The sequence below is a fragment of the Eleutherodactylus coqui genome, chromosome 4, assembly GCF_035609145.1.
Source record: "Eleutherodactylus coqui strain aEleCoq1 chromosome 4, aEleCoq1.hap1, whole genome shotgun sequence".
NCBI classification, from domain to species: domain Eukaryota; kingdom Metazoa; phylum Chordata; class Amphibia; order Anura; family Eleutherodactylidae; genus Eleutherodactylus; species Eleutherodactylus coqui.
In genome coordinates this window covers 71290513-71302891 of record NC_089840.1, presented here as the reverse complement: position 1 = coordinate 71302891, position 12379 = coordinate 71290513, and the positions used below count along the sequence as shown (strand labels likewise).

General features: G+C 42.6%; 1 protein-coding gene across 1 annotated transcript in view; it reads left to right on the top strand.

Annotated features, from left to right (window-relative positions):
* Positions 1-12379, top strand: part of SGSM2 (small G protein signaling modulator 2) — a 328957-nt gene that overhangs the window by 232890 nt on the left and 83688 nt on the right. The window contains exons 7-8 of the mRNA XM_066598602.1: positions 11090-11224; positions 12243-12367. Of these exons, the coding sequence (XP_066454699.1) occupies positions 11090-11224; positions 12243-12367 (260 nt within the window). The remainder of the gene's footprint in view (positions 1-11089; positions 11225-12242; positions 12368-12379) is intronic.

Here is a 12379-nt window from a genome sequence, read left to right as displayed (position 1 = left end):
ATCATGGCAACACACTTAAAAGGGACGCTAAACCAAAAAGCGGACTTCCTCAGCAGGAGGCAGATAGACCCAGGAGAATGGTCTCTCTCCCTGGAGGCATTCAGAATCCTGACCAACCGGTGGGGGTCCCCACAATTGGACCTATTTGCAACCAGGGAGAACGCCAAAGTAGGCAATTTCTTCTCCCTCCAGCCAGGAGATCGTCCTACAGCAATAGACGCCCTAGGCCAGGACTGGGGAAAGGGGCTAGCGTACGCGTTTCCTCCGATACCGCTGATCCCCAGGGTCTTACAACATTTCAGAACCCAGGTATGCACGCTAATCCTGGTGACCCCCTTCTGGCCCAAAAGAAGTTGGTTCGGTCTTCTGACAACATTGAGTGTCCAGGACCCAGTCACCTTTCCGACCTGGACAGATCTGCTATCACAGGGGCCACTGAACCACCCGAGCTTAGACAGACTCCACTTAACAGCATGGCTCTTGAGGAATCCTCACTAAGGGGGAAGGGATTCTCACAAAGAGTGGTAGAAACGTTAATGTCCAGCAGAAAAAAGACGACCCACCTTATCTACCAGAAGGTTTGGAGAAGGTTCACCTCATGGAGACAGGGAAGGGATTCCGGGGATTCTATCCCGAATATCCTTTTGATCTTAGAATTCTTGCAGGAGGGCCTACAGATGGGCCTCTCTCCAAGTACCCTGAAGGTCCAGGTCGCAGCCCTTAGCGCCATATGCGACACAAAGTTCGCGAACAATAGATGGGTCAACAGGTTCCTGACAGCAGCAGCTAGATTACGACCTAGACCCATAAAACTTGTTCCAGACTGGAACCTTAATTGGGTTCTAAGGGCCATGTCAGCGGAACCATTCGAGCCGATCGAAGCACTACCGATAAAAATGCTTACGATCAAGACCGTTTTTCTAGTAGCCATCACGTCTGCGAGGAGGGTTAGCAAGCTTCAGGCTTTGTCCATTCGCCACCCATTTCTAAAAATCTCAGACTCCAAATTAGTATTTAAAACGGACCCTGCCTTCATACCAAAGGTGGTATCACATTTTCATAGGTCCCAGGACGTAATAATTCCCTCATTTTTTAGCAAACCTAAAAACGAGGAAGAAAAATCCTAAGCTGCCTGGACGTCAGGAGAGCAGTCCTAGGCTACATAGACGCGACAAGCCACTGGAGACGGGACGACAACCTGTTCATCCAGTTCAGTGGCCCAAATAAAGGGAACAAAGCGGCAAAAAACTCCATAGCCAGGTGGATCCGCCTGGCCATTATAGAATCCTATAAAGCCCTCGGGAAGGAAATCCCCTTAGCTCTTAAAGCCCATTCTACAAGGGCAGTAGCATCCTCATGGGCCGAACATAGCTCAGCCTCGGTCGAGCAGATATCCAAGGCCGCAGTCTGGAAGAAGCCCCATACGTTCATTAAACATTATAGGGTAAAAGTACAGCAGGACGGGGACATGGCCTTCGGCCGCAAAGTCCTCTCGGCAGCAATCCCACCCTAATAAACTTTAGTTGGTACGTCTCAATTGGTGCTGTCGTGGAGACGACTGGGGGAAAAAATGGATTATACCTACCTGATAATCAGGTTTCCAGGAGTCTCCACGACAGCACCCGTACCTTCCCCCCCTAAATGGATAGAAAAGAAACTATAGAATATAATATAAAAAATAAATAAATAAATATATAATATAATATAATTTTATAATCAACAAAAAACCACGGTTAAGGGAAGAAATTTAAGTTGAGCTCCTACCCCGGCAATTCGTTAGAATCCACTGAGGCAAGTGGGGAAGGGGGGGGGGGGGAGCTTTTAACCTCTCAGTGTGTTCCTGTCCTATCAGGAGGAGGCAATCTCAATTGGTGCTGTCGTGGAGACTCCTGGAAACCTGATTATCAGGTAGGTATAATCCATTTTTTCCGCTTATCACTGCTGCTGATAGCAGATGTTGTGGCGTGGAGCTGTCTGTGGTGCCGAAAGAGCTCAGCGTTTTTATTCACTCACATGACAGTGAAGATGAATTTTAGGGCCTCTAATATATTGGTTTCTTCTGTGCTAGTAAACAAGACTCTTAGTAGCAATCATTGACCTCAGAGATTATAAGATATACACAATGGCAGGAAGCCACAAAATAGTTTCCATCTAGCACTCTGCATGTGCTATTGATCTCCCTTCAACATATCTGGGTTTGATAAATGTACGTGTCTTTTGTTATTTTGTAGACATGCTTTAATGGGTAAAATAGAAAATTAAAAGGGTATTTGGGGTGACTAACACTGACGGGATATCACTATCATATGCCAAAAATAACCTGTTGGTTGAGGTTCAGCCTCTGAGCATAAGGGCCCTTTTGGGTTTTCTCCTACACAGTGCCACTCTGGACCCAGTACTGTGTAACTGTAACAAAGCCTTATTGTTCCATCCGAGCTGGACGCAAAACACCTCCTCTAGATCCGACGTAATTTTGTATCCTAAATGGACGGATATACACACATTACACTTAAGTACAGAACTCAAAATATTTTTTTTAAAAAGACATAAAATATAGGAACGGGAGATCTGACCCATATCTGCTGATGTGATGAGACCCTACCTAAAAGCGGAGCACTCGGCCTGATAAGGGCAACCTCACATCAGGAATTGAGGAAATCCCTGACTCTTCCTAGTTGGAAACAGAGATAATATTTGCTATAACAATATATACAGTATATATGTTAAACAAGGATGCAATGTACCAGATGAAATACCAATGGACAAATAGCAATAAGTCAGGAGATAGATGTTACAGCATCTCAAATATCCTTAACACCAGACTTATCTGACAGAACAAGAGCTGCTGACTTACCAGAAACGCCCTCAGTCTAGAAGTATAAGTGGCATCCTCAATGAGGAGGAGCTGAAATAAAAGTGTACAGACAAGCGCTGATTGGCCAGCTGGGACACATGCCTCCAAAGCCGGAGAAGTGCTCATGTCGGCATCCAATGCTGGAATGACACTGAGCATGCTGTAGCGTGTGGATCATGTGGGCCGCGATTGATGTCACCTCGGCCTCAATCCAGCACAGCGAGTGATCCGTGCCCCTTATTTATCTGAATGGCACTTTGAGGCTCCACAAGAAAAATTATGTGGGTGAGAGCAATTATATGTAAGAGAAAAGCCAAATAAGGGCCTCCAACAATTAGACATTTATGTCCTGTCCTATTACTATTAATTCTAGCAATGTTATATAATATAATGTTCCAAGGGATCCATCAATGTGAATTAATCAATTTATCCATATTGTACTATCAATGCAAGCTGTTTACCTAAATGTGTATATGGAAACCTTTAATTTATCATCTGATAATATGAAAAAACAATAATTTAGCACAGAACTGCACAATTATCTGGACTTAAAAAAGCATGACTAAGTAGAGGGAACCCATCATGAGACTTGTGTAAGTAAAAGAAACACTCACAGTGGCATATATTGTCTGCTTGGAGGCCTTCCACTCTTACGAGTACATTTTATACATTTTTCTATGACCATCCAATAATCCAGAATATCTGATTGTGCAGCAGTCATCAGCTTTCATTAATGATGATGAGCAATGGGGAACGAAGGGGTATGAAAATCCAGCTGAACCTTGGCCTCTTCAACCGTGGTTGGTTTAGGGTACTTTCAAATAGCATTTTGCAGTTCCTCTCAGGTCGTATAGTATATGTCAGGGTGATATCCCAATTAATACCTCGAATGATATCCATTGTCCATGTTAAAAAACAAACACAAATATGTGTGTTTTTGCTGTATACCTCTGTATTAGAGATGAGCGAACGTACTCGGTAAGGGCGATTTCGCAATCGAGCACCGCGATTTTCGAGTACTTCATTACTCGGGTGAAAAGTACTCGGGTGCGCTGTGGGGCGGGGCGTGGCGTGGTGGAGCGGGGGGTAGCAGCGGGGAACAGGGAGGAGCCCTCTCTCTCTCCCTCTCCCCCCCACTCCCCGCTGCAACCCCCCGCTCACCCACAGCGCACCCGAGTACTTTTCACCCGAGTAGTGAAGTACTCGAAAATCGTGGTGCTCGATTGTGAAATCGCCCTTACCGAGTACGTTCGCTCATCTCTACTCTGTATGTAAAACTGCAGTCTGGTGCGCTATTCTACATGACAGAAAAAAGTATACAGACTTGTACAAGCCGAGTAGAAGCCAAAGAACACATTTGACATTTGTTGGGTTATGGAGGCTTATGCATACATTTGACATGTGGCCCGGTAATGTTTTCACCACATACAGCAAGTGGACACTGCAAAATACAGTATAAAAGCACTCTTATACCAACCGGTATCTGATTTGTGGTGTACGGACTATACACTTTCTAAAAGCCCATACACCGCTCTTTAAGGAGAGATGGAGAAAAACAGATTAGATCCAAAGGATCACTATGCTCAGCCGAGTGCTTCTTCCCCTTTGTCCTAGCCACGGAAGTTGTCTCAGATCAGAGACCTCCACAGAACACTGAAATATCTTGCATATCATTATGACTTGGCAGGTGTTTTGTGAAGCAACCGTCACCCTTTCAGCTGAAGACCTGAGAGGGACTGATTACTAGGACATACTGCCTAATAATGGAAATTCTCAATTTTCAAATCTTACGTTTTTCTCCTTGTAAGGGCTTATTCACACGGGTGTATATATTGGTCAGCGTTTTCACGGCCGGACGATATATGCTACCATCTGATGCATTGGATTCCAATGCATCAAATCACACAAGCGTATTCCCATGGCGTAAAAGCGCCCGGCTGGGCGCTTTTACACTGGGCAGGAAAGATAGTTCTGGAACTATCTTCCTGGCCGGACTATGGCTGCTGCCATAGACTTCTATGAGAGCCAATGAAAGTGCCCGAGAAGGGAGGTTGGAGGGAGTTTAGCAGCCTGACTCCTAAACTCCCTCCACCTTCTCTCCCCCTCTCTTCTCCCCTCCGGCTGTTTGTAATGGGAGGGGGCGGGACGGGGCAGAGCTAAGGTGGGGTCATCCTTACTAGCTGTGTCTGACTCAGGTGCAATAACTGTGTAAGCCTTCTTCGTAGTAAACCTCTTGCAGGCCATGCTATAGATATATAAATTTATTATGTATCCAAAAAAGCACAAAAAAAAGCACAAGACACTGGGTGATCACTGGGACGGGGTTGAGAACACGGCGTGAACTTTTGTTTTTTGTGGTTCTGTATTTTTTTTTAACACTGACTGATACAACTGTACATACTATGGACATAACATGCACAAATATAATATACAGTACACGGACAGTAGAGCAAATTATGAATTTTCCTGTGCTAATATGGCTTATAGCTGTCAACTGTCCAACAATTATAGTGAATGTCAGGAACCGAGGGTTGGGGGAACATTGGGGGGGACACAGTCTAAAACTCCTGCCTTGCGCACCAATAAGCTGAGGGCTCATTCGCTCTAGCGCTAGGGCTCTGTTAGGCCTTTTCCTCTCCCAGTTCCATTTTTGGAGCAGAGAAATGGAATTAAAATGGAAATAAATGCTTCTGCCTTTCCCTATGGATTTCAATTGGTTTTCATGGGTTCCCTTAGGTTTCTGCTTTTCTCATGGAACACATAGCACTGCAGACTCAGTGAAATCAATAGGGAAAATAACGGAAACACTTATTTCCGTTTCTTTGTTCTAAAAACGAAACGGAGCAACAAAATAGCCCCAACGCAGATGGGAAGGAACCCTTATTCCACTCTTAAAGGAGATGTATTTTCTCTATACAAAGCTCATGCCCGCTGGTTACTTCTGTTATATCACAAAGTTTTAATGAAATCACCTCCTATACACTTTTTTCCAAGCTGAGCAAATTGACTTCTCTCTGCCTTTCATTTCATGCGAATCACGGGTCATCACCTTGTTTATGCAGTCCCAATGATGGAAATGACTGAAAACCTTTGTTTAGAGTTATAAATAACATAATTCAAAGCTAAAAATATGATTTTGCATCAATCAGGAACAAATAGCACCATCTTCATTCTGCTGGGACTCGCTGACATCACAAGCCGTATGTTCTGACCTACAAAGACAAATATGCTCAAATTTGTCTTTGATTTTGAAAAGCAAATACCATTAAGAATACATTCATAGTGAGTTGAATGAGGGAAGAGCATGAGTCACAAATCTGTATTTATGGAGGATAGAAGGGAAAGCTCTGCTATCAGGGAGGAATTAGATAGATATAGCACAGAAACAAATGTTCTCTTTTGAGGAATTTTGTGCTGGCGGGTCTATTATCCGCTCATTTGTTCTTTCTTAGTTCACTATTTTTCGGCAAACACAAAGGTTCATTAGTACTTCCTCTTTGTAATCTGTCCATATGCTAATGACCACTGATGGGCAATGAGCATGTTGGTCAACACTCCTTCCCTCTGTTTAGACGGCTTGATTATAATTAACTGCTGTACGGGGACAATTGATCTCCAAAGATCGGGAAGATGTGCAGTTGACCAGCAAGCCGGTTTATGCTCCTGTATACTACACAGTCAGCCAGTAAACTAGCAATTGTTCGTACCTTGTGCGTTCATTCATCCTTTTCCATGGCCCAGTTGTGTGCGAAAAAGCCATCATAGGGATGTTTGGGTCCAATTCTAATCAGCTTAAGAGGACATGTGAGAATTAACAATTGGTTGGCTCATAGATACCACTATACAATGTGAACACCACTTGGGATGACTAGCCAAGGCATAATAGCGAAGCCCAAGGGCAGAACTAGGGAAGGAGGGGCAACCAGGCATATGGCCTGTGCGCTAGGTGCAAGATGGGGTGTTAAGAAGGAACTTTGCCTTGGCCAGAGTATTAAGACGCTGAATTGGGGCAGTGAACCTAGCCAAAATATAGAACATGTGAGATCATTTGGAAAAGAATTAAAAGGACTATCTGTTATAAGAAAACCTCTATAGTGTGAATTTTCATTATTTGCTAAAATTAGCTTGTGAAACAAGCCCTTTTATACTACACAATCCAAAGTTAATCACATTTTATGTAAAAATATAAATGTACAAATATTGCTGTTTTTATAATGTGGTCCCACAGGTACCATATTTGAAATTCCGTGTTACATCCGAACTGGAGGAAAATGCTTTCCTATGGGTTCCTTCACATTTGCAAGTTTTTGTAGCATGCGACATTGCAAATCAAAAACCTCGTGGGTTTTGCCATATGCACGTGACTTGTGAGGTTTTGTAGCCCACGTTTCCCTATGGAGCCTTCCTCTGTGAAATGCGATTTTTGTGCTGTGCGATGCAACTTTGACAGTAGAAAATCCTACTGTCAAAGACCTAAACTAAGCCCTGGCTGCAGGAAAAATAAAAAAATATATATTACATCATCTAAGAGACGCTGTCATCTCCGGCACCTATCTCCCCTGAAGCACCCTGACACTTGCTTGAAGTCTTCTGCCAACCCTTCCTGGATTGAGGGATCAAAATCCCCGCCTCCAGGAAGAGCTAGCTGTGATTGGTTGATGAGTTCTATGGCACAGCCAATCAGAGCCAGTGCTCATTGAACCAATCACAGCTATTCAATGAATGAATGAATAGCTGTGATTGGTTTATCAAGCGCTGGCAATGATTGGCTGAGCCAGGGCGCTCATGAACCAATCATAGCCAGCCCTTCCTGGAGGCGGGGATTTTGATCCTCCAATCCAGGAAGGGCTGGCAGAAGACTGAAGAGGAAGAGGAGACCCGTGCTGGAGTTGAAAGCGCTTCTTAGGTGATGTATTAATTTTTCTTCTGCAGCTAAGGTTTATTTTCGAGGCATGGCTTATATTTCAAATCCTTGCATGTGGTACTTCAAAGTCTCGCGACTTTATAGCACCACTTGTGACTTTGTAGCCCCACAAAATCATGGTATTGCCGCAAGAAAACGCAGCGATATCGCACAGACCACCAATGCTATACCGCTGTAATTTTCAAGCAGTGATGGTGTGTCGCCCATGTGAAGGCCTAAAGTTTGGTACTTTCATTAGCCGTTATGAAATAGAGAACAGAACCAGTTGGAAAATTGTAGTCATATCAGTGAACATCATGATAATGTAGGGATTAAGTCTTCATTAGTAAACAAAACATGAACAGAAGCAAAAATAAAGTCAGACCTGTTTTCATACCTAAATATCATGTTCCCCTTGCCCACAAAAGAGGAGAGAGGAAGGCACGAACTGCTTTCCTGGGAGATGATAGGAAAAAATGAGAACTGAGTTAACAAAGTTTGTCCTGCAACTTGCTGGTACGGGTGCGGAAATCTCCCCCCTCCCAACAACGAAAGACATCTGTTCAGAATTCTGTCAGAAAGGTGGTTCCCCTAGGAATATTTGTTCTTGAAAGCAGGTTGTGAAATAAAAACAATCTATCCCTATCCCTAATTCTCTGAGGCAGCACTTGGATGAAACTCTCCCATGTGGCAAAAAACGATTCTACCATTTTTTCCTTAAAAAGTGACATCTCAGTCTAATCCATGTGGAACAAAAATGCTAGTTTGTCAAGAAATAACCTAAAAGAGGGTGCGGTTGGCTGTAACCCCGTTTGTAGGATAGCCTTCATTCCTGCTGCAGCTATAAAATATAGCAATTTGTGGACTTTCCCTGGAACAGTGATATTTGTTGGATCTAAATACCCAAAGATGGTCCACAGGGATTCTTGTAGATAGAAAGTTGTCAGGTGAGAAATAGCGTAAGAGTGGATCCTTGTCCAAAAGGTCTGTATGAGCGCACATGCCTACAGGCAATGGTACAGGTTGTCATTGGGTGTACTGCACTTAAAACAATTTGGGGTTGCATATATGTCCATATAATATTACTGTAAGGGTGTTCAGTACGCCCTATGACAGAACTGCAGCCTCATTTCCAAAAACTTAAGGCACCTGTGGGCAGATTCCATGAATCTTAGGATTAACGAAGGGGTTAACTAGGGAGCGTCCACTGACCATTTCCCAACATTCGAGTTACAAACATAAATTTTATGTCTCCAAAAAGACAAATATACACTTAAGGTAAAAACTTGGATACTGCTAAATAGTACATAAGGAAACCAGATAGTAGGAAAACAGAGAATCTGACCCTAACCTACTGATGTGAGGAGAGCCTACCTAAAAGCAGAGTGTTTGCCCTGGTGAGGGCGACTCCATGTCAGGAACCTGGGAGAGAGCCTAACTCTCTCTAGTTTGTGACAGGGAATGAAGCAGAAGATAGAGGTTGCTCAATTAAATGTACTACAGATTACAGGGAACAAGACGTTACAACACCTCAGGTTAAATGTGAAAGCCAGACATGACTTATCTGAGCAGAGTTGTAGGACTCGACCATAAGTCGCCAACTTGACCAGGAAATAACTTCAAACTGAGAGTATAACCGGCGTCGTTTGTGAGAAGGAGCCAGAATAACTATGCACCGACTTACACTTATTGGCCGGCTGAAATACATACCTCCAAGTCGACTAAAGACTCCATATATTGACAAAGAAGTATCCCCATCAGCGTCCAGCCCCAAGATACACTGGGTGTTCACTGACATGACTTTCTGCAAAATCATATTTAGGAACAAGTATGTCCAGTAATACCTGCATAGGAAAACAATTGAAACATCACTGTGTGTAATGTGATGTAATTATATATATGACCACAGTATCTGCCATCATGTATATATAAAAAAAAATATATTTACCCAGGTGTGAACTTTGACTAAAGATGCACCTTTTACTCATACTAGGAAAATATTAGCTTCATGTATTATTCTTCCCATATGAGTTCTTCAAATCTACAAAATTTTCAACCTTCTCAAACCACCGTTGAATGTTGGGTAGGGGAGATTTGGAGCACCAGTGCACTGGAATTAAAGTTTTGCAGCGGTGAACAACCAAGTTGAAAGGTCATGACTTGATGACCTATAGGGAAAAGATAATACCTACAACAAGACTGAAGGCTGAGTTACACACAACGATTATCGCTCAAAATTCATCCAGACGACGGTTTTTGAGCGATAGCCGTTGCGTGTAAATGTGTGCCCATCGTGCACTTACCGTGCATTCTTCATCCATCACGGAGTTCAGCTCAGCATGAAAGCCTTCTTCCCTGATAAGAGGGATGGCATGCTGTGTTCTCCGTGGGCAGCGCTGATAGCATTTTATGCAGTTTGCGGCAGAACAAAAATGACGTATTTAGAGAACAGACCACCCGCTGTTCTCTAAATACATGCAAATGAAGCTAGTTAGCTACTAATGGGCTGATTACCCCATTAGTACCTAATGCAAAATGATCGCTCAAAACTGTCAGTGTAAATGGACCTTAAGTCTGGTGGGAGCTGAAAATCAATTGTGAAGGCCTTATAATTTGTCTCCCCTGACGCCAAAGGTCTACAAGTCTAGTACAAGAGAAGCAAATATGAGAGAAAGTTTCTGGGGCTGACTGACATCTCCAGTACATATCAGATGAAGATAGATGAGTCAAAGTATATTGGGGTCTTGTATCACCTGGCCAAAACACTGAAAATTTAAGCCTAAATGTGGTGACCTTAGTGAAAAGACGTTTACGACGCCACAAGTCTTATGTGAAAAGGACACTGCTCCTATGCAGTGTCAGAGATCGCGGCTATGTAGGAAGAAGCTGATTGCTAACAGTTGTGTCACAGTCAAGTGAAGCATAGACAGGAGAACCATATGGTCATGTGCCTTGCTGCTGCCAACTGGAGGAAATGTACAAGGCGATGCATATGACAGTGTGAGATGCTGGGTGATGAAGACAATGTTTAAAGATTAGAGCAAGTAACTGATTACTGCCACTTCAAGAAAGTGTTGATGGGAGTTATTACGCAACATTTAAGTATATGAACCCTCCTATGGAGCAAAAACACATTCATACTGTTGTTGTTAAGTAAAGTTTTTGATTTTTAAAAAAAGTACCCACTCTGCCTATGTCATCAACGCACCATGATGCAACATCCATCTGCTTCAGGATGTCACCATCATTATTTGTCACTGCTTTTTTGTAAAAAAAAAAAAAAAGCTGAGAAAAAAATAGTGTTGACTCTTTTTATTTTTGTTTTTCAACAGATCAAAAAGCGCCATTCCAGTGGCAGTATGTCAGAAGATAAGTTTGCAGCATCAGCTAGAGAATATGTCGAGTCACTTCACCAAAACTCCAGAATACATCTTCTCTACGGGAAAAACAATGTCCTGGTCCAACCAGTATGTGATCTTATAATTGTATTCCCAGTCAGGAACACTTGCAAACTACTTTACAGCAGAATTCTGGCACAGAGAAGTTGCTTGAGCCAAACTTTTGTGACTTTCCTACTTTCTGTGCCGACTTCACCACTTTTGTTTAAAACGGGTGGGGTTTGTAAGGAGGGGGCAACACATTTACGCTAAATCAGTTTTTATGGAAAATGTTTTGGTTTTAACAAAACCAGAAATGGACGATTTTCCTGACAAACGATATTTTCAATATCTAGCATTTAACATATCACCTATTAAGTCAGAATCCAGTCTATTGATTAGACATCAGAGGTGATAAATTCCTCATTAGATTGTAAAATCTCAATCAATTTCAACCCCCATTGAATAAACCAAGAATTGTACTTTTCTATGACAACACATTTATGTACAATTTACCAGTAACTAGTGTAAATACTACCAAAAATCTATTCTAGCTCCTTAGCTGGTGTAGATTTCTGTGTTGGTGCATGGAGTAGCCGAGATGCGGCAACTAAAATAAGAAGAGGTGTGTGCCTTGTCATATATTAGTCGCATCGTGTGCTGGCAAAATATACTAAGACCGGCGTTGGAAATATTGGCCTTTCTCCCAATGTCTTTATCAGGAATGGACACTAAAAGAGGAGGGCCCATGTGCAAGAACAGTATTTGGGTGCCTTGATTTTCAACTGTTAATGCAACAGTGAGGCGCTAGCTATAAGCCATCTCATTGATGGCTGTCCAAAAAGCTCTCACTAGTGTACAAAACAACAGGTAATTATAAGACATGGATAGAAAAAATTGCCTTCAATGTGATCTAATAGTAGTGAGCACTATTATTTCTGTAGTGAGTCTCCTTGTCTGGAGGGTCTCTGGGCACCTATACATCTTGCACATGTGGTATGTCTACCCTAGTTATTGTCTAATGAGGTCATGTAAAATATATAACCCTGATAGATATGGCATATTTGTATATATGTGTTTTTATTTTCTGTTTAACATTTCTGCTTAGAAAGAAGATATGGAAGCTATTCCTGGATATCTGTCCCTGCACCAGAGTGGCGAAAACTTGACATTAAAGTGGACGCCAAACCAGTTGTTAAATGGAACATTAGGAGACTCAGAGCTTGAAAAGAGGTAATGTTCTCA